This window comes from Acyrthosiphon pisum, chromosome A2 (assembly GCF_005508785.2).
Source record: "Acyrthosiphon pisum isolate AL4f chromosome A2, pea_aphid_22Mar2018_4r6ur, whole genome shotgun sequence".
Taxonomy (NCBI): domain Eukaryota; kingdom Metazoa; phylum Arthropoda; class Insecta; order Hemiptera; family Aphididae; genus Acyrthosiphon; species Acyrthosiphon pisum.
Genome location: NC_042495.1, coordinates 118,859,205 through 118,884,377, shown reverse-complemented (window position 1 = coordinate 118,884,377; position 25,173 = coordinate 118,859,205). Strand labels below are relative to the sequence as shown.

General features: G+C 31.4%; 1 protein-coding gene across 3 annotated transcripts in view; it reads right to left on the bottom strand.

Moving 5' to 3' along the window:
* Positions 1-25,173, bottom strand: part of LOC100169520 (calcium-activated potassium channel slowpoke) — a 74,712-nt gene that overhangs the window by 46,276 nt on the left and 3,263 nt on the right. For all 3 annotated transcript variants that reach the window (XM_029489750.1, XM_029489748.1, XM_029489749.1), the window contains exons 2-6: positions 3,582-3,643; positions 3,413-3,509; positions 1,869-1,980; positions 1,555-1,706; positions 796-963 (exon numbers count right to left, since the gene is read on the bottom strand). In XM_029489750.1, coding sequence (XP_029345610.1) covers positions 796-963; positions 1,555-1,706; positions 1,869-1,980; positions 3,413-3,509; positions 3,582-3,643 — 591 coding nt within the window. The remainder of the gene's footprint in view (positions 1-795; positions 964-1,554; positions 1,707-1,868; positions 1,981-3,412; positions 3,510-3,581; positions 3,644-25,173) is intronic.

Below are 25,173 nucleotides of genomic sequence, written 5' to 3'. Positions count from 1 at the left end.
ATGCTAATGTGTGTGTGAAAAAAAATTAACAGCCAGCTTTTTTAGAGCTTTCAAAAAAAAAAAAATAATAGTAATAATAAATCTAACTAAAAAATACGTGTATTATAGCGTTTTACCTGCTGAAAGCTTCTGCCACACAAAGATTATTTGTTTATTCTTAGTTTAGGTAATAGTTAAATCTTTTAGTACAAATAAATATTATATCATTTTATATTTAGCGCAAAGTAAAAATAAAATATATTGTTCTCATATTTTTTTTTTTTTATGATTGTAATGTATTATTTATTGTGCGTAAATTCCATAACATACTGTTTAGTGATTTTTATAAAATAAAATGCATCCATTTGTTTGTTGTATTTTTTTTTTATTATTATATTATTATCAATGCTAAATTCGAATATTATTTAAGTGAACTTAGACGAACAGCACTCATGCACCGCCAAAATATATTATAATAAGTGACAACGGTAGATAGTATTATAATTGTTTTTTTTTTTAAATTTTTGTTGTTTAATTTTTTAGTACATTTTATTTAATTATATCGTATTTTAAACTATTTTTGGCAAATATTACGATATTATCGTCCCCGATTGTGTAATAAAGTCATTATTTAACCAAAGAATAACGACCTATTATATATATATATATATATTATACGTCCCTATATTCACGTGGCACGTGTCATTATATATTACGTGATTCTACTATTACATTTATTTAACACTTAATGTAAACAAGAGGCAAAATATAAGAAATTAAAATATAATGTAATTAAAAAAGAAACATATCACTTACGAGGCCGACGAGTAGGAAAAATACTAGAAAAGTTCTGCCCAAAATAGTCTGGCAAAACACATCTCCGTATCCGACCGTGGACATGGTGACAATCAAAAAGTACACACAAGTCCAGTATGATAGTCGTTGCTGGTTTTGGAACTCAAATGGATCTCCCGAGTTTTCTAGCTAAAATATTCAAAACACCATTGCCGGTTTAGTAACATATTTTGAGACCAAGGCTGTATCTAAGAACGAGTTTGATATAGGTACGAGTCCAGGTATCGTGCATTTGCACAATTTTTAGTTCACATATATTAACTATAGTTTATATAGCTATATTAACTATTGTTTCATAGGTAAACCCAAATTCTCGTGGATAAATTTCACATAAATCGGGCAATTTAAATTTGGTATATAATTTAAGTTAAATAAATTAATACACGCACCACATATTATTATTGTGTTATTTCAATTATTTTACTTCGTTCGAAACGTGAAACGTTATTTTTTGTATGTGGGTGTAATAAATATACTATGGGAAAAATTGGCAATGAGAGGATTATAATGTATAGTGTCTAAACATCACAACACTCTTCAAAGATACGACCTTTATTCGAAGTTTATTTCAGAGGATATTGTAACGTCGGACAATAGATAGATAATTTTACTGTAGCTTTCTCGTTGACTTTTATGGGGTGATTAATTATTTTCACAATCAGAAAAAATAAAACAAAAAACATAATTAAATTAAATGCTGTTTGAGTAGGTAGTACTTACGAGATGGATGATTCCGGCGGCGGTCAACCACACGGATATAAAAATAGACACGAGTTGAGCAAGTCGAATTGAACTCGACGTTTTTAGAATGTTTAAATATTGCAAAATATCAGGCACTGTCATTAGGCGCAGAGCTCGGAGGAACCTTAGACCTAGAAAAAAAAACGAGCAAATCTATGTTTATTTCAAAGGTTAGAATGATAATATTAAAATATTATACATATTCTTGATCTAATAGGATAATAACTAATAAGATACAATATAACGGTATATTTTGTTATTATCGTTTTTCTTAAACATCTGATCGCACTTACCGATCCAAGTTCGACCCAAGTATATCGAAAGAAACGATGGTGGAATCGTGAAGTAGTCTACAAACGAGTACATTTCTAACATAAACCATAACTTATCACTGGCGGCTATAAACTATAAACAAAATGGAAAACATTATTTTTAAAATCTGAAATAAATATTATTAAATTTGTGTAAATATAGTTACGATGATATTATGATTATAATGCGTCTAGCTTAATAATGTTGTTGTTCTCGATACGTTTATGGTTAAACTGTACAAGCCTAATTTACAGGAATACATTTAAATATTTATTTAGTATTTAATAACTTTAGGATGCTGTGTATTGTGATGCATTGAACTTTTTCAGTCTATAAATTAAATTGTAAATTACTGTGAACTTGATGTAATCGATTTTATTAAAGCTATTCACTAGTCCATAATAGACCAGAAAAGACGATAACTTTACTCCAGTACGAAAATATTCTTCACGGGAATGCTATTATACAACTTATAAACTCTCATCAGCATTTCATGTTATTTAAATTTTTACTTATTTAAAGAATTTCTTATTATACAATGCATAAATAACGAATTACATTATGCAAATTATTTAAATTTTATAACAGTCATAAAAGCAAACAGGAAATTGCATTGTAATAATTTTTATCATCGTTCAAGATAATATCAATTTAATTTTCATTTGCTCATTTTCGCATTATTTATGTAAATTTTTCAATTATTATAGAACGCTGATGCGACTATGTGAGTATAAAAAAAATTGCATCCCCTATTCGTAAATGTTGTCTCACTGTATATTTTATGTAATCATACAATATCATGACTACATTTAATATTGTTTTAAATATCTTTGGACAACAAGTTGTCTTCTCCTAATAAAAAAAATTCCAATTAAGGGGCCCATTGCGACTACTAGATTATAAGTAACATTTTTCTAGACAACATCGTAATATGCATTCAGCCGTCTACCATGTATTAGTCGTAAATCATAATTAGTACAAGATATTCATTCGAGTAAAGTAAACGTAAAGGGTACGATTTTATGCACTTTCACGCATAATATATGTCAACTTACTATACTGTGACGGATGAAAAAAAAAATGGTTTGTAATTCATTTAACGGACGGTACTAATAAATTACAATGGTACGTGACAATGCTTAGCTTCTATGACTGTTTAAAAAAAAAAAAATATTTGAATTCTCCATTCTAGTTACTGTAAAGAGTAAGGGAAGATTTAAGCACACTTTTAAAATTATTTTTAACTAATTAAATAATATTTTATCTTAATTTTTTTTTCATTTTCTAAACTTAATTCATTACAATAAATTCAAAGGAAGAAAATGAAAGTGTTGCGCGAATATTATGTAAATGTAATGGAGAATTTAAATATTTTTCGGAATTAAAATCGGAATGGTCGTTGTTTCGTACAGTTATTGGAAATTAGAATGAATGATTTTCACTAAAAAAATATGCTATAATCACGAGTCTCTCTGAGGAGAAAAATACAATTATGTAGCATTAATTAAGAACAAAAAATACTTACTCTTATAAAATAGTAAACCATAAAAAAAATATTGAACGCTAAATCTACTTGTTGAGTAACATTGTGACTCCACTTTTGGCATCGTTCAACCTCCTCGCTGAAAAAAAAACCGGTATTTAAATGAATGGTTCTTTGGAAACAGCATTAAAACTTGTGTTGTTCAACTTACTTGGAGGCGTCGATAAAATATATAATTAGAGATGCTATACTTAAAATGAACACAAGCACCACCTGAAAAAATAAAAAATACAATACATTAATGACAAGTCTATTTGTACGAAATAATTATACATTTATACTGCTGATTTCTGGCCTGTGTATGACACTCGAGTCTGCAGCCCATTTTATTTTAATTGGATTATCCAAACCGGTATTTTATCAGTAAACGTAATATTATAATTTATTAAAATTAAAATACATGGTGAAAATTAAATTTGTGGAACGGAACGCCGATACATAATAATATGTAAATTAGTTGGATCCAATATCCGGCACAGGGTCGGCGATCCGATATAAAATAGGAGGAGACATATGTTTAAACAAATTTCGTTACTGGATTTGCCTTGTAATGTCCTATATTATTATAATCTGCGACGGTGCGAAATTGTGGAGGCTTTGAAGTATATTGTATATTTTAAATATTTGTACCACCGTACCCTTCGTTGAACCAAAATTAGCAGCAGGGGCCATTAATAATTATTAATTATAATATTTGCCATGATATTTGTGTTGAGGTCTTACGATTATATATTATATATTTATATTTTATACACCCACCCACCAATTTCAGACATGAAGCAATTTTTTCAAATAATCCTATATCCCGCCGCCACTGATTATAATGATAGCGATTACATAACATTCGCACGATTCCCGCTTGACTTGGGCTCGAAGTCAATATTATATATTCGTATATAATCCGATTCAAAAGACGTGTTCAAGGTTCACGTCCGGCGTGTCAAATTGTACCACGGTTATGTTATATACCTAATAGTGCATTACATTTCGCTGGCTGACGGTGGGTTTAACAAATCGTGAAAAATTCTAACATAAAATTAATATTATAATACAGTAAATAGTGCAGGGAGCAACGAGACGATCCAACATTCACAGACGACGCGATCATGACGGGCTGTTCAAATTTTCGGATTTTCCCAAAAACAAATACCTACGCCGACAGACAATTAGGAATTTTTGACTTGTCCAAGCTATTGTGTGTGACAGGTGAGGTTCGTTGGTTTGTTTTCGAGTTTAGTGAGTAATCCGAGAACGTTTCGTCTCGCCGCGTGGACAAATTACTGGAATTGCTAAAAATTTGTAATATATAATATTATGATGGTCACCGTCACCGTCCATCACGGTGTCACGCGTTTTATATTCGTTGCCGTCGTATTTTTTCCGCGAAGAGAAAACATCGAGGGACTCATTATAGACAAAATACATCTGGCCATAAAAACAAATAAACCAACAAACGCGCATTCTTCCGGTTAAAGAATACACGCGTCTAATTCCAGGGGATGACGCATCGTCACTGCGAAACCGCCTCATCGTCGGGTCGTAAAAGTTTAGGCACTGGACGGAAATCCGAATTTTTTATACACCGACCAACGCGAGTTCGTATTTTTGGTGGTATACCGACGACAAATGGTCACAAACGTTTCTAGAAATCAAATAATTTATAGCCCTTCGAGAAAATCTGTACCTATATAAATACTATAATATTGACCTCTAATGAACGCTGCGCTGTATAATATGTTATATGGACTTAGATATAAATACACATTATCTAGCCTACATATTATTATATCAATCGCAAATTGTGAAAAATCATGAAATATGCACACAATATACTGTGAGGAAAGAAATACTTACTCTATATTTATTTAATTTCTATCATAGGCAATAATAGATAATTATTTATAGATTTGAAAATAGTCCATAAGAAAATCAAATTTATATTAAACACAATGTATACAATATTATGTATGCAACAACACCTATAAAAATACAAATAATATCCAAAATGTCTGTTACTGAAATACAATTGTTTTATTACAGATTGTGCGAACAGAATGACTATCGTATATCGATATAACAGGTATATTATAAACCTAAAATAATTAATATAGATACCAACGAATAAATTAAATGCAAAATCGTGAAATCATGAAATTCGCTACCTACTTATTTAGGTGTAACATTATGTTAACGTATATCAGCACTATGAATGAGTAGATTGGTATAAATAGTCCAAATGTATTTAAAAATTCGGTAAACCCATGTGTACTCGCGAATGCCATCTATATACGTAAAGTTATGATTGTTGAAAAAATTGCAATTTCATTATCGAAACAAAAAAACGAATTTTTAAACATATAATTTTAAATTTATCATGCACAGTTACAGATAATATTGTACATAAAACCGTACTGTTTAAATTCAAACGACGATTTGTTTTCTTCTCATAATTTACGATTTCTTTTCAAATGTATTATACAATAAGCATAGTATCATACATTATACCTAAATATGGGTATTTTATTATATAGAAAATAATACACATAATATACAATAATAATACATTATATACTGCAAAGTTCAAGGTAAGCTTGTATATATAGGTTTACGATGATTTAAATGCACCCCCCCCCCACCATTCTCCCCTTTCACACGCTACACAGTAGTTTCCGGGGGATACGACACTGCAGCAATAACCTAATGACCATACCACTGTACACTCGTTTTTTATATACACGTTTTTTTCTTCTTTTTGATAATGACACGTATATTATATAAAAAAAATATTCTTTGATGATTCGGCTTGTGCGTTTATTTGTTTTATTTAATTTAGATATTTTTTGTAGGACCAACCGACGGCTCTCCTAGAGGGCCAAATAGACGCGTTTTTCGCCTCGTCGATATTGTATCGCTGCCAAACCCGTACGGCCTAATAGAAATTGATTATCTTCAGCCCCCTCCCGAGCATCTCTCGCCACACCACTCGACCGCAGTGACGACGATATTTTAGCCTCTTAATTTATTTACGGACTGTGGTATTACAATTGAAAAAAAAAAATACCATTCGACCATTCGACCCCCAATGGTCTGATACAATTGGAATTGACGTCACCGACCGTTTCTGTATTTTTGTTTTATTATTATTATTTTTGTTAGCCTTGCGCACTGCTCAAATTGCACGCATTACGAAATCGAAATGATAACTACGAACAAAAAAGTAGTTATACCTATATAAAAATAAAAAAAACACTCAAACATTTTTTAACTGTTATATTATTATACCCACACAAATGTCTGTTCTGAGGATGAATGAACCAACGTTTCTAATCTAACCTATATTATTGCTACAGTAAATTTAAAACAATTATTTTTTCATATTTATATAAGTGACTGATTAAACAGAATAAACAAACTAGATTACACTTAGCAGCTATATCGCGTACGTTTTGGTGAGTATGCGATTAGTGTAATCGTACAATATTATGCAGTAAATCTTGGATAGGATAGGTAACTCGTACAGTCTTACCATATAATAATAGTATATACGTACAAAGTTTTTTAGAAATAATTATAGTATACAATCAATTTTATAATAGTATAACTTTACTGATAACCAACCGATATTAATTATTATTTTTTTTTATAAATATTGACAAATTAAAGAAATGGACAGGAAGGTTAGTTAGGTCGTAATTAAAATTTAAAACTGAATAAATTATAATTATTGGTTTTAAACACAAAAGTTAATCAAAATGCAAAAAGGGGTTACCCGAACGCTATTATTATTACAATAATTGGGTCAACTAAGTAATTTTAAAGATCCAATAATTTTTTTCTAAATAAAACCCTATCGAAAACGTTTTCAGTTTAATTGATTTAAGTTTATAAAAATGTATTCATTACTAACGTTAATTTAGCATCAGCATAATATTATAGGCACATTCATTGTATTACATGAAACTATGAAAGTAATTTTAAATAGATCAGGGTAATAATTTCATAATATTTATACATAATAAAAATATAAAATACGCATAGTAGGTATACCATATACCTACATCTCTCTTTTATTAATTTCATAACATTAAAATCACTATCATTATTTACACACCATTTACTAAACGAGAAACCAAGAGTTGTTTATTAATTACATGTTTTATTATAAAGGTCACTAATTTTTATATTATAAGCATAAAATACTTTAATATTTAAAAGCCTAATTAGAAATATATAAAAGAAGACATAATTAAAATTAAAAATAGAACATAATATGCTTCATTTAATGTATTTGGGCAGAAACAAAAATACATAAATACTGTTTTATAATATTAAAAAAGCTTAGCTATATATTATGATATATTATGGGATATACACCAGGCATGTATTTTTATAATACAGGCACTGAGGTACGTATCTATAAATTCAGATAAAACTAATAATTTTTATTTAGCTCAGAATGAACCAAAAACGCTAGCATTAGTGCAGATAATAATCTATTCATCTAATATACCATATTATTGAAGCATACCTAAATGTAAATACAATTTATAAACGTTTTTATTTTAAATAATAAATGCCTGATCATTATTATTTCACATTCGAATAAAATGTTTTTTGCAAACATCGAAAACTTAATATACCTAATAGAATAATACGACGTATGTATAGGTACACGTATATGATAACATATTATTATTATAATCACGCATTCGGTGCAATGCAAATAGAGAGAGTTCTAACTCAATAGTGTCTCCTTGTTTCTATGGTGACGTGTCGATATAATACAGGGGTGGCCAGCGAGAAGAGACTCGCGAGCCACCAAATATATTAATAAAAATTGAAGAGCCAAGATGTAAAAAAAAAAAGGTCATATTATTGTATATTATGTGACCTTTTTTTTTTTTTTGGCTAATGTTACGTTAAGATGCGAGCCGCAAAAGTCTGTGACGCGAGCCGCGGTTTGGCCACCCCTGATATAATATATTAATACGGTTATAAGCGAAGCATTGCAGCAGCCACAATATAAATTCAAATATTCTTGTAATTTGTCTATTTATTTGACAATGCGCTCGTTTATCATCAATAATTTTAATACACCTAAATCAAGAGATATACTAAAATAATAGTTATTATAATGCGCGGGTACCTACGGTAAATACTGAATAATTAAAGACAACAGTGATTACAGGAAGAAGGGCGGGAACAGCTATGTGACATTATTTTAATTATTATTCCTACCGTCAACGAGTTGTTAGTCAAATGTAACAGAACGAATTTCACATCATGTTATTCGTTTTTCATGTTTGATTATTGATTTTTAAATTCGTTGTGAAAAGGTTTGTAAAAAATAATAAAACAGTTGAGCGCTTGTCACGCTTTAACTAGCCTCGGCCAATAAAAGTCTCTCGGGAATCTCGTTTTGGGGTAAGTCATTTAGTCGCTAGGGATGGCGCTTTAGAGATATGTGTTGTTGCCTTTTAAGCCCAAAAGTGATTAATCATATAGCACACTAAAAACGATTTCAAATGGACCTCCGTTCATTATAAGCGGGACCGTAAATTTAACCGTATTTTGCGCTTTTTACGATCTCTCAAAAAGTTATATATAATACTTTCACATACTAAAAGAACGGTTTTATCGTTTATCCCATCTATTTCATCATACATTGTACTACTGCGGTGATACACATGTAGGAAAGTTTTATTGTGAATAAATTAGAATAATCTATAGTTATCCCAAAAACTGTTAACTATGGAAAAATTAATATGAAAATCGTTGAATAATATAAAAGGCTCAGAATTCAAAACGATTTTGTTCACATTTAATAACACAGTAATAACAATAAAATCAGGTAGAGAGCAGTTATAAAGAGATTTGAATTAAAACTCTCTCGGAATAGTGACAAAGATTGACTTAATTAGATACAGACAATTATTATTTATTACAAGACTTCATCATTATACGTTATGCATGCGGAAATCTAATACCTACATAATAAACTGATAGTTGTATTTATGGAAATAATTGCTTGAATAGATATGTACATATTTAGTATATTATTGTATAATATTTTTAAGACTGATTAGTCTCGTAATATATAATATTATTATATAGGCATTTAATATATTAAATTTCAAATGTAATCATAAAATTGCCGATTGGCATTTATAAATAAATAATAATTGGCCAATTATGACTTCAAATAATAGATAATTGAAATAGTGAAAATATTGCTATGTACAACTTTAATTATTACTGAAACTTAAACTAATTTAATATTTACCTCGTTGTGGGAAAATTGAGGCGATTTATAGCAGAATAACAATGCAAAAAGAATATCGTTCGACATAATACGTGTGTACGTTTATTTCATGTTTTATTTCAATCTATTCGATATTTAAACATTAAAAAGCTCAAATCCTCCTGAAAATTCCTCGCAAATACACAATACACGTATAATGCACGATTTTTAATGTTGATTTTCTTTGAAAAATATAATAATAAAATGGAAGGGTCCAGTGCAAGAACCGGGTATCTCCACTTTTTTCGAATGTGACTTTTCCATGATTTTTCGTCTTCATGGAGGAAATAGCTACAAACAGGTACAACAATCATAATATAAATCCGATTATTATTATTGGAGTTCTCGTAAATATCGTTAATTATATTATTCTATGAGAATAATTAATGAGATAATGAATTTTCAAATGGTCGCCCTGAACAATTTCTAAAAGTGGAGATACCCGATTCTTGCACCGGACCCTTCGTATTCGAATTCGTGAGTAGCATAAAATACAACTATATTTCCTTTTAAATTAATATTACGTGATATTAAAAGTCGAGTCAAAAGGAAAAAATAGACTAACAAACACTTAGGGCGATATTAGGTGCTGTTTGTTAGTTTTTTTATACAAACTACTCAAGAAAAAACGGAGTTATGGGTACGTGTATGTATATTATATTGTAATATAAAATGTTAACTATTTCTATCAGATAAGTATAATAGAGCGTCGCTGTGGTCTTAAAGTGCTAGCATGACACGGTGTGCAATATGTGTACACGAACAGTCAGACCATCCATATACACGTCGATAGACACATATAATATTTTTTATACACTTTACATACACACACACACACACACACAACTATGATAAGACACAACTATGTGTATTGTGAATATTTTATTTTTTTATTCATAAAAAAGTTACGATTGCGAGAAAAATATAACGAAAACGTATAAAGGACAAAATAAGAGATGATATCGTTAACAGAAAAGCGTTGTCGCGGCAACTTTGGCACAACTTTGCCAGCGGTGCATCATCGTTACATGCCCACCACTAAAACGTCAGTACATGGTCCGTTGTCAGCCGCAGATGCGACCCGTCGGCGGTTGTTGTGGAATTAAAACCGTACGATAACACGGTTATTTTTTTTTTTAATATTAATAATTTAATCATCTGCATTTATTAGGTCAGCTGTAAGTGGGTACGCAAAAAAAATATTTTAATAATATTAACAATAAGCTCCACAAGTACCTCTAAGCATAAAAAATAAAAACTCGAACGAGATGAAAACACATCACGATAAATGCATTATAAATAACCCGCGAGTAGGAGGTAGCAGCCCCGTAACGGATCGCGATAAAAAAAAAAAATAAGAAAAATAACAGATTAAGGTTGGCGTGCAATAGCTGATCGCGTGTTCGCCGGAAACAAAAATAAAACAGTTTACTCGACTCGCAGGTTAATTCGGTCTCTTCGACGGCGGTACAATATCAACCACATCCGATGAGATTATTATAATAATATGATACACGATATTATTTTAATATTATGTAGGTACCTACCTATTGTATGTACGTGCGTAGCTAAAAGTTTTCAACGATAAGGTGTCAGAAAGTTTCTAATAATAATAATAAGAACAACTACAACAAACGTACTCGCACACACAGTCTCCGGAAATGGTACCCACGACAATAATATTACATAGTTAGGTAGGTATTATTATACTATTATAATATTTGTAACGCGTATATCGTCGAAAGATTGTCACTCTGGGGTATGATAATATGAAAGGCACTTCAGGGGCTCAACATTGTCGTGTAGATAGTTCTAGGTATATATACATTATTATTATGCGTATAGGAAACGTCAGTCTGCATTATACGTATAAACTTTCAACCTGGTCCGGAATTGGTGAGAAGAAAATGTATTATCACAATAGATAAGGTTGTTTGGTAGTGCTATTATATTATATTTTTGTCACACCAAGTTTTCGTAGACGAAAACAATTGGTTGGCTGGCAAATACCCGTGAGCGAACAAAACTACCGAAGATGAGTTTTACGAATTGTACAATATGAACTATCGTGGATTCAGTGTAGAGTCACCATCGATATATTTTTAGTTGTTACTAGGAAGTGCATAATATATAGTGAGCACCGGAAATGCATCTCGGACGCAGACGAAGCGTTGCAGGCGTTTTCATTTCGAGTGTTCACTAGATTATGCTGCAGGGGCCACATTTCGACTAGCCCCAGTTTGCAAAGATCAAAATAAAAAATACCTACTACAGTATATGCTTGACCTAACAAACCTAATACCTAATATATATACCTAATATATACACTATTATACCCATGACCATAACAATACTTAAATGTACAGAGTGAAATATTTATTTTTTTGATTTCTGTAAGTGAAATGTTCAATTACCTACAGATATCAACATAATAATTATTAAAACCTTATTTTTAATTTATTTTGGGGAGCCAAAGCTTGTCGAACCAGAAGCAGATGTGAAAATAAGAACGATCGACCCAATTGTGGACCTATAAAAATAATAAGACGAGGGCATAAGCTCACTTCTCCCACACATCCACCGCAGCTGCAGTATCGGGTATCCGTCAGAGACAGAGACATAATATTACCCAAAAGCGTTATTAGTCAACACGACGCATCGCGGTGCACGTGGGTGGCCAACAATCAGTAGTTGCATGTATATGTAGTATTTCAAATTGGAGAGAGAACCTTGGAAAACAGACTCAATTATTTAAGGTTCGAAACCATTACTTACACGACGCGGTCAATGTTTAACAACTGCACATGTGTGTGTTCCAATAGGTACACCGTTATTGTTTTGCCGAGTAATTTGTGGCAATTCAAGATGCACAATATAAGCCGCAGTGGCATTCGAGTCCTATTGCGTATCGAATCGCCTAATGTCAATCACTAGTATACGCGATTAGTGGTGAAATCAATGTACGTGTCGGTGAAATCGACTCCGGTTATCCTACAAAATGACCCTAGATCGTTATCATGGTTTGCCCCTCCGTTTACCAACGAAATAAAAAAAAAATTGTTTCCTAAATACCTACCCATTAGGCGAACGCCCTGCGGGGGAGACATTGGAAAGGGCGTTGCCGAACGGTGAACGTGCTGGTGCCTTTACCAAAAACGAACCTACATGTGGCTAAATATCACATAATGATATGCTGGACTGTTTGACCAAGTACGATTGTGGTCGTCTAGGAGACCTACAAAATATTTTATTATTATGTATTTATCAATCGACTAATCAAGTGCAATAATTAAAAATCACAATAGCTATCGCCAGCCTGCAGATATAAAAATACTTAATATTTACATAAGGAAAACGATAATTACGTCCTAACTACGAAAAAATGTAAACAATTTAATGAATACCATAAGGTATTAAATAATAATAATTATGATAATATTTTAAATAAGATATTTCTGTAACTATACACACAAACGCTGTCCAAAAAAAATACAGTCTTGGCACACATTTCTCATAGTATACAGACACATTTTGAAACAAATCGAAGTTTTGAAATTGTTGACACACTACGAAATGGAATTCATTATATAATCAATTTGTTTATAAACACCTCCCTACCCACATAAACGTGGCAAAAGCCGAAACAGAAATGATTGGAAAATGTTAAAATTATTAGTGCACGTGAAACTTTCCGAACGAACTTGCTTTGGATGCCTAATACAGGATCGATTATTTTTTTCCAAGTTAAACTTTGGACAAATATTTAATTTATTAATAATATATTCTATTTTGCGAAAAACCAAAAACACACATAGGTACTGTATCTAGAACATTTTGTTATAGCACTGTTGAAATGTATTTGTTATACACGCTATTCGTATATTATGATGAACCCGTTTTACAAATTACAAGTAACAATTTTAAACGAAAAATAATTATTACTGTAAACGTTTCGGGAATCGTATTAAAATGTATTGTATATTGATCTGGTCGAAATTTGATCTCTAGCGCAAAACGGCCAAAGCTTTCGTACACTTTGTAAGAATATCATAATATCATATACGATAATAATAATAATAATAATCTAATAGAAGTGGTGCGCCTTTATATCATCCGCACCACGCGTACCTATATATATGCCAGCGGTGGCTTGACCACGATAAAACGAAATGTTAAAAACCCGAGGCAAGACACTTCTGCAATAATAATATCGTGTACAGATAAATCGGAGTGGCGAAACGAGCGTACCTATAATACCAGCTCTGTAACGACCCGATAAAACGCTCACCTACGATGACAATAATATTATACGCGGGACGTCATTGACACGGAATCGTCGTTTCTAACAACGCGAATTTGCGAGTCGTGTGTAGCGAGACATAGTTTTACGTCTTGGGATGCAGCTGAGCGGTTGATTTGAATTTCTAGTGAGGTTTTTCCTTTTTCGCAAATATTTATCCCCCGCGAAATTACGGTGGGGGGGAATAAATAAAATAAAACCCGAACATCGCGGTGGCAACGTTCGGTACGGGTACAGTGTCAATTCAGTATAAACCTCGTGGCGGTGGTTCGTGCATAAATAACCACCGCACGATATTATTATTAGATTTGTTTACCTGGAAACGCACACCCACGCGGAATGCGAACGATTCGTAACAGTAGTTTATTGCGATATTAATTTATCAACGGGGTTACGCCGAGTTCATTAAATAACGTGACTGCACGAAGCGAAGTCATTTTTGCGAAACTTGGCAATGTCGCGTCCTCCGCGACTGCATAATTCCATAAAACTATAGTAGGTAAGTATAATGATATTTCGACTTCGGTTAATGTGATCGGACATATTTCGTTAGCGGCTGCACTCAGAACCGGTGCTTCGTCCGTAATTCTAATATCCAGGTACATGCACGCACGAAAAAGTAAACGTAATTGTTTATACTTCATACGTTATAGTCGTTATAGATGTCATTGTACAGCTAAATAACTCATAACAATCATTTACGATATTATTTTAATGTTTTGCCGTTTATTAAAAGGAGAAAGGAATTGTTTTAAAATGTTGAGCTGCAGATCATTTTTGACTGATGAGCCGCATTTATTTTTCGATGTTTACATAAAAAATTTGAGTTGTAGTCTGTAGAGTAAATAAAAAGTATTTTTTAACGTGAAACAAAACTATATAATAGGTATTATCGTAATATTAATATTTAGAACATAAAATATGATCTGAGAGATTAATGTTTATAAATGACAACACTATTTACTATGCTATGATGGATCGTGTATGTTCACGTTTAATACAAACAATAGTAAGGTTAGGGCGTAACATCTTGAATAAAAAAAAATAGGTTACAGAAAATATTTTTCATAAAGTACAAACTTGAAAGTGAAATGCATTTTGGTTGTTGAAATTCTTATTAAACAGTAATAATTGTCAGTTAAATATAGAACGGCCATACGGCACATAACAGAAAAAACATAAACGATTATAATGATGACTCAAAATGATAATACGTAGAAACACGAGAGCCAAGAAAGAAACAAAAAGTTACTCATAAAAAGTTAAATCCTAAAAGTTGATATACTTGGAAAGTATCAAAGTATCAACATTTATTACAATGTACCTATACGAAATAATGCGCATCTACAAAAGTATAGGTATATACTATTCACATTGGCGGATGGAGCTTTCTCGGATTTCGAATAGATTTGGTGGATTTCGAAACGTAAAGTTTAATACTGTTACGACTTACGAGTGCTGCACGACTTAAGCACCATAAATATAATATCTTATTAAGAATAATACGAATAAAAAAAATTTTTTTAGTTTCCTGGCCATCCGATTTTTCTCGATGTTTGCAACCACGGTATATGACATCGTCATCGATCATCTTGACGTCGAGGGTATAGGTATACAGAGCGCGTTTCGGTGTAGGGGAGGACTTAGAATGAAAACAAATCACGTAGGTACCTTCAAGGTTTCAACAATATTTTATTATATCAATCAATTCATTGGCACTCGATCGTTGGCGTACGCAATGGACGGGTTTAGGACGTATGGTATACGGTGGCAGCAGGAAGGTACCTACCTCCTAACCCTGGTTCTAATAGATAATACAAACGACCATCAGTCGTGGTTTGCCAATGCGAAACCGACCGATCAAGCGATTTTCCACGTTTGATTAATAGCCCCTAAATAACCACGACAAGAAAATTAATTATGGTAATTCGTCATAATCAACGTCGACAGCGCTGTCGGATGTTTTTTTCAATTAGTTTATTATAAATTATACCTAACATTATATTATATTACGCGATATAAGAAACGGTAATGCGATAACAAAATAGTATTACACTGCGTGCGGGGAATGAAGAAAATGTTATATAAGTTCAAAGTGATTGAATGCTCGAAATGGGAGTCACCGTTTTATTTTCGACTAAAAACAACCTCAATCTTCTCCGCTGCTATATATCTTTATCAGTCACAAAAAGATACCGAGATAATACATGGTCCCATTTTTTGCTAAAATTTTCATTGAGCTTACATTATAGATTTCCTTCTTGGTAGGTTCGTATAACTTTGTTAAACTTCCACAACATATTATATTTTCAATAATGTGAAAAAAATACCTACATGATATTGTATTAATCGTGAAGTTCAAAACTACAATACATTAATTGGTACGTGATTTAGATTACAAACTACCGTTCTGATATGTTGCAATTTGCAATGCATTCAATATTTTATAATTTATTATTTTTGTCGTTTACTCACATTTTAAATTAAATACAAACTATTTTCGTGTCTGTATATTTACGTAGGTGCATACTACATAGGTATATTTGGTAGGTACCCATGTACCTACATTCATGGGAATTACACTAAAACTATCAACAAAATAATATGTAAAAATGGTTGCTATGCGATCTATATTAATATAGAGAACTATTGTGCCCTATTTCTTTTCCTCTCTGACCCAAATAAAACAAAATAAATGTACATTCAGCGGAACCAATATTGGGCTGTTATAGGCGTTATAGCATTCATTATATTATATAATATATTAGACAAAATTGACCTATTATCAAACTTTAAGTTGAGAAAATTATCCGTGTTTGACGTTTGTATGTTTTTATGATGTTTTGATATTATTTTGCGATATATATTATTACTATACGTTTTTAAATTGTACTATTTAAAATAATCATAACTTGCATAAAATTGAAATATCGTAATCATAGCCACCGTTCAAACAACACAGATAATGTTCTTGACTTTAAGTTTGGAGATATATCAATTCACTCATATTTATTAAGCCATTAATAAAGCAATGGTTTTGATCAACTCAAATTCGCTACGATAACATGAGGTCGTGGGGTCAGAGGGACAAGAGACAGAGAAAAAGAAAACAATAACCATCTTAAATTCTTATCAATATAGAATAGACAAAAACTTTTAGAAACAACGCCATCTTTATTTCCTTATTCATTTTCATTCGAAAAGGTTTTGTGTACGAAAAAAGGAAAAGGTTATTTTCGGGCGGAATGGGTGCGGGGCGCTCAAATAGAAACGTCCTCGGCGTTCCGCGACGCGTCCTCTCCCCACAACGTACTTCATAAAATCAAACGCGCGGTGTGCGTATAAAGGTATTATAGTTTTAAAGCTTCCGTCTTTATGTGTTATAAAATATAATAATGGACATTCCGTGTCAGCCGGTGATTTTGTTTTGTTTTGCGCATTATATTTACGTGTCGTCGGTGGGGGTGCGTGTGTGGTGGCGCTGGTGGTTATTTGTTTTCCGGTCGAACGCTCTTAAGCGGCGTTTGCTCGATTAAGCTGTTGGGGGTCGAAAAGGGTACCACCCCGCTCAAACAGAAATCGTCCAAAGAGGAGAGGACGTACAGTTAAATTTAGTATTTTATCTTCAGTAAAATTTGGAAAACGTGGATTACTGCATGCATTATTAGCCCATTACATTGTGTAGCTAAGTCCTAAAGATGTGTAGTGATTTTTTCCGTTTGGTTCAATATGTAGAATTATGGTTTCATTAATTTTTATTTATAAACCATATCCACATAATTATTATAGAGCACCTGTTTAATTTTTAATAAATTGGTCATTGATTATCACCACGATGATATTATTATAATTTGATAAAAAAATATTTACATAACATGATAATATTATGCTTTTGCTAAGAAAGTATTTTATAGGCGAAGTGAAAAGAATATCGTGAAAGATTTATTAAAATGTGGTTATTCTGTTCAGCCATTATACTATGGACCTGAAACAAATTTGAATTTCCGGTCTACCTGTGCCCGGGGCCTTTAAAATCCCGGTAACCTGGACGTGGATGGAGTGCGGAGAGGGGTTCTCGGTTGAGGCAAAATAAAAACCGCCCAAAAAGACGTTTAATCGATAAGTCCAATATACAACGGGCAGGGGACGAACGGATACGACCTTATTGTCGTTTTCTTCGCCACAAAAAAAAAACAACGTAGGTACACACGCGTTTTACGCCATAAAAGGGTCACGACGACGTTGCACGGCGGTACGTCTATCTCTATTATCATATTATATTATATATTATTATACATAGTGTCATCGTCGTTCATTCAACGGGCACCCCATGGAATTTGTTCTTTAACACATACACACACACACACACACACACACACACACACACACACACACACACACACACACACGCACACACGATGGGGACACATATTATACAGCTGCAGGTATAATGCACACTGGTATGCGATGATTTGCAAACCGGGGGGGGGGATAAAAATAAACGTACAAAGGGCGCTCACGACTCGGCAGAGGCCGCTAAAAAACCGATCGATCGATTCGAGCGCGCGGGGGTGGTGCCCCGCCCCACCGGCCAAACTACCCCTCGCAACTGGAACAAGTGTAACCTACATTCAGAGTGCGCACACGCGCGTCCGCGCATCTGTGTATATGTGTATGTATGCCAATGAGGGTATGTGTGTGTGCGTGGGCGAGTGTGTGGGGATTATGTAAAACCAAATGCGGTACTTAAACATGACAGCCTTCGAGCGCGTGTAACTTTCCTGAGACGTGTTTCCACTACTCCCCACTACACTTAACCCCACCATTCTCCCAATCCTCTCCTCCTGTCCCGAGTCTTTTCATCCATGGCCAATCGACGTCGTTCGATTTGTATTTTTAATTTCTTCCCCTCGTCGCCCACACTCCTTTATACTCCTAATCCTGTTGGTAAGACGGACTGGTAGGAAAGACCCGTCGTCGTCAAATGATAACAGACACGTTTTCGTCAGATCTATCACACACACGTTGCATTTTTTTCTTCACAACGGCGTGTTTCATCGATTTAGAATTTTTATGGAAATACAGAAGACGCTCTCACCCGCTGTCGTATAATATATTATGTTTTTTTTCCATCGTATTTTACGTATATATATATATACGTGTATGTGTGTTTTTCCCTCTACGCTCTCGCATATTATTATTATTTGTTTCCGACACTCCCCTCGAAATAGCGATTTCACTCCATTTATATAAACATAATATACTGCGCGTCATCCATGGTATTATATTATAAATTATTGTATTGTTCTCCGTTTTTATTAAATTTAAACCTTTCAACGCGTTTTTTGTTCTACAAATTATTAACACGATGGAAAATTCAAAATTTGAATTTAAAACATTTGCAATCTTTAAAGCGGTCTTACAATATTCACTTATTAATATATTATGGAAATAGAAAAAATTCAGAAACAATGAAATTTCCCAAATGCTGGCACGACTAGGGACAAACCATTTATTTCTTTTTTGTAATACCAAAATTAAATTTAACACATCTTGGGTACTCGTCATGATTATATTGAATGTATTTATAATTTTCCAAACTACTCATTATTTAATTAATATTACCATTTAATTAAAGATAATTATAACCACAACTATATTCATAATCAACGTTTTAAAATATATATTTAGGATTTTTCCAAGCGTGTTTAATTTTATAATAATATTAAAATAATAATTTGATATTCCTAAATAGTCATACGAACAATAATTTAAGGTGACTTGAATGCTATTAAGAATTTAAATAGTGGATTTATTTATTTTATTCCCAAACTTTTATCAGTATCAGTTTTCGAGTTGAAATCACCGTTTAACACATACTTATAATTGTAACACTGATATTGCAAAGAAATAGATGACCTTCAGTGACGTAAATATGAAGCATTTAAAATGTAATCAAGAGTCGTTTTGAGTTTATATTATAATGTTATACCTTGTAGGATATTCTTTACACAAACCATAATGTGTAAGTACCTATAGTAAAAATGTGGGGAAATTCAATTTTCTATCCACGTTGATAAAATCTTTTTTTTTTTAATAAAAGAGAGAAATAAAACGAACGTTAATTTTAGTGCATAATAAGCAGTACAATATATAGGTATTGAGCAAAACGGGGACATAACATTGAATAATTAAATATATTTGATAACCAAGAGTTTATAACATAAACTACTATACAATGGAAAAGAAATTAATTATTATATAGGTACACGAACATAGCATTGATATTTTCACGAATAAATAATAAACCTACTGCAAAAAGTAATGATTTTTTAATTCACTATTCCACACAATAATAATAATCATAATGACATATTACATTGCAATAATATTCGATTTTGTAACTTTATAGCTTTCAGGTGATGTGTAATAAATCAAACTTTGCAGAGTACATAGAAACTCGATTTCAACGCAGACTTCACAAAACTTATATTTCAATTAATCAACGGGATCTTACGAACGATTCAGACATACGTCTGGTATCGAGTTACGTGTGTGGGTCGTTAGTAAAAAAAAAAAAAATCATAAACTACAACCACGTTTTGATGATGAAGTCGAAACCGTGTTATAAATATTGCGTAAAAGTTTTATGCGCTTCATCGCACCGTATTATAAAATACTCTAGAATGAACCGGAGGTCTTATATACGCCACTTCAGTGTCTTTTAATAAATACTCCAGATGATGACGTCGCTCCGGGGTTGAAATCATCAAACCGTTTGTTCGCGAACAATGGGTACCTGTACGAGTTACATTAAAATGTACGCGGGGATTTTCACTACAACGGCTGACAAACAAACGATTGTGACGAATGCGTAGTCGGAGTCCGTTTGGAGTTTTTTTTCTTTCTTTCAAGAGGTCATCTGTTGTGGTCCGTCCTGTCGCTCGTACATACCTAAGTGCGCACCAGTAGTTATACCATGTCGCTGCCGCGCTTCTCGTTGTATCCCTAAACTGGAAAATATATTTTGTCACATTTGTTTCCCAGATAACAGAAAACGACTAGCACTACTCTCCGAGATAATGACTTTGTTAAACCAAAACACCGCATTGTTTCGAGTATAAGCAACCTGTGATTTCAACCTTAACACCCTGCACTATTTATATTAATGCCTGGGCTGGGAGATTTAGTTCCAATCACAGTAAAAATCCTACATACTAACTATTGAGTAAAAAATGGCACTATGAAATGTATGATGATGAACACCTATTTTATAATAGTAAATAGGTAATATGTAATTTAGGTACTACGTAGTTCTGTATTGTTATATTATTTTTCAAGTTATAGTGTTTCCCCGTATTCAAAATCGATTAGAGACATGTATTTATTTTAAGTACCTATTTAATAGTTAAGTTGTTTTTTACACTATCACGCGATAGTATTTTTCACAAAAAAAAAAAAAAACGAAATCTTTTCATCGGTAATTTGGCCTAGTTTACATGTAGATATCTATTTTTTGGCCAATAATTAACTGTTATTTAATTATTTATTGTTTAACCCGTTCACTGTGTAGCATAAAAAAGTTAATTTAAATAAAAGTTCATGTTTGCGATACAGTTTGCAATTATGATTTATAAATTGATAACCATTAGTTTGGCTGTACTAAAAAAAAAATTACAAATAGAGTTTTATCATTCTGTGCACGATAGATGTTTCGCAGTTGCCAAGTTACGATTGTAGGTTGTTATTTTGGTATACAGACAACAAAAATAAATATTCAATATTCAATCGACCATTCATGACAACTTTATTCATACGCCCCTAGTCAATTAATTATCTGCTAATGGTTATTCAATATTGTATTGTTTCGAGAAGAGATTCGTTGAATCTAATAAAACATTAATATAATAATATGTAGGTACCCAAGATAGTATGACGTGGATTAGATTTCCACACATACATCAAGTCATCAACACAATACGGAATTGTTTTAAATCAAAACGTGCTTGTTAATCTTTGTAAAATAATATGTTAATAAAATAAATAAAATATTTAAAACGCGATTTATATTTAAGAACTATTGTGTTATTATGTATTAATTATTTAATTATTAAATATTTAGTGCTCATCATTCTAATTAATTATTAAAAGTTAGTAAAAACAATCTTTGTTTTTAGTAACATGCTTTTTAAAATAATCAATATTATATAAAACGTGAATATTATGATAAACAATTATAATATTTTTCTTTTTTTTTTCAACAAATTGATTAATATATTTTATGTCTATAGTAATATTATGATGTACGTTGTTTTTTTTTTAAAAAGCACATTTTTAATATTATTTTTTAATATGGATTCTTCAATTATATTAGTTTATAATGAAGATTGATTGTATTGTATTTATAATTGAACTATTTATTTTCTGGCAAGTATACCTAGCTAGAATGAGTTAAACGTTTTACGAAAAAAACGAATTAAGTCCCATGTCAGTGTGCGTGATTTTAAAAACTTTGTTAATATTTTGTTACATTATAACATCATTCTGTTAGTTTGAACTAAGAAGTATTTGTAATCATTATTCATGTTTAATTTATAGATTACAGTAGTATAAATCCATTAAATACAATTTAAATATTTGTATTATAATTATAGAATACTAATTCAACTTCATCAAGTTCGAGTATTTAAAAAATAAATTAAATTATTTTAGGAAAGTTTCGATATTTGTACAACATACTAAAAAATTTATAACTTGTAACTAATTTAAAAACCATTAAAAATAAGCAAAATGTTCATTTAAAATATTTTGTAACATATATTATATATTATATATATTAATGTCTAATGTATATAGCTAAAATTAAAAGAGACAACTCTAAAAATAAAATCACAGCATGAAAAATGTCTAAGCACCTTGAATTTTGGATATGCGCCGAGAACTTTATAATTATTGTTTTTAATCCAGCATCAACCATAAGATAAATTTTCTTCGATCGAAAACTTTTAAAATCATCTTCGTACAGAACATTATAATATTGTAAAAGTTTCGACTCATATCGATATTATACCAAACGGTCATTATTACGTTCTAATGCTCTATATTAATATACCACGCTACTTACATTGGAATGTCAAAAGTGAAAAATATTCCAAGCTATACGTTATTAAACAATACCTGCACTGTTGATAAAGTATTGGTCAAATACCGACTTTTACCTACGATAATTATTAAGATTTATAATAATTATGAGCAAAAACACAATAGGATAATAATCACGATGATAATATTCTAATATAACGAGCAAATGATAATAATATTATACGCGTAATGGTGTCAGCGCATTACAATAATAATTGCGGTCTACGGACATGTTTTATGGTATCTTGCCGAGCCGGTATAGGTATTGTGTTAATGTGTCTGTTATTACGCGATAATAGTCGCGTATAATAATAGATCTTGATTTATTTCCAGTCATAAAGTACGTGGGTAGTTCAACGAGAATGAAGTTTAAATAATCCCGCACAGTACACGATTTTCGCAAACATAATAATTACGCGCGTTTTACTCGTTGGAACGTATCGGATACAATTTGAAATTAAACGACCGTGTACCTAGGTAAATGTGTACACTGCGCAGGTAGGTACATGAATATTAATGTGTAGAACTTGTATTATAGTAGCGAACGGTTAATTAATCGAACCTTTCATGAAACATTAATACCGGAATGGCGTTTTTAACTGTTCATTATCATTCCGCTGAATGGCTAAACGATATATTCTATACCTATAGTGCGAATAACAGCCGCGATATAGGATAAAAAAGAATTGCTCGCTTTGAATGAATTTAATTTTTTTTTTTAAAGGTTAATCGATGGGGGTCCGCCATTCAGAAAATTATATAATATTATTCAAATAGAATCTTTTATTTTTCGTCGTACCTTTTATTTTTATTGAGCCGTAAAATACGATTCTCCATTCATCGAAAGCGCACAAAGAAAACTCATAAATTCAAACCGACGGCTGTGAAAAATATAATATAATATAAAACACCCTACCAATATTATCAACTACGGAACCCGTATAGTCAAAAGAAAACATATTCTACTATCCTATCGAACTAATTTATCAATACCTAACGAACTACAAAAACCTCATTTATATTATATATCTTATTTTATGTTTGGTCATACTAGGATTATTTGGAACCACTGTTTTTTTTTTGGAAAAGTTTAGAAAAGGTCTTTTTGAAAAAGTAACTTTTACACACCGTAATATTATTAACAATGATTGAATGATCACATTATTTTACTTTGTATATTATTCATATTATATAAAAAATGAATAAATATTTGAGAATTGAATAATTAACGTGGTAAAGATTCACTATTTAAGAAGACTTAAATAAAGTATCTGAAAATACATAGGAATATAATATAATATAATAATATTTGACTTGTGTATTCATTTTAAATCATTATAATATTATCACAATACTATTTATAAGCGATAAATTATGTGTTTTAAGAATTTGGAGTTTAACCATCGTTATCTGCAAACTTTTTCAGTCGAAAAACAAACAATATAAATTATTATAATTGCCATTTGCCAATGCTGATTAAACAAACCCATATTATATTATAATACGAGTTTTTCGTATCGAAATTATGTAGGTATCGAATAAGTTACCTTCTGATTGTTATTCTTATAAATTAAAAATCACGAGTTTGCTAAAGTCTTTAACTTGGATTACTTACAGTATTGTTAAAATTGTTTTGTAAAAGTTTTATGACTCGAGTTTTTAATTTATATTACAATATGCTATAGATCATTCGTTTATAAATCATCAGACGTTCATAATATTTTTTCGTACGACATACGAATATGAATATTATTATTTATTATTATTATGATTCATAGTCGAATAGCGTTTTGATTAACAAAACACATAATAATAATATAAAACCAGCTACCTACTTTTAATAGTTGGAAAAGTTGAAAATATAATAATATTACTATCTGTTGTGTTGTGTATTATAATATTATTATACTTTGTAAAGATAAATACAATTAAAAGTTTCGACAGTCCTAAAACACAAACACTATACATTTAATCTTTGGCCGCGGTTTTATTGTGTGTGTG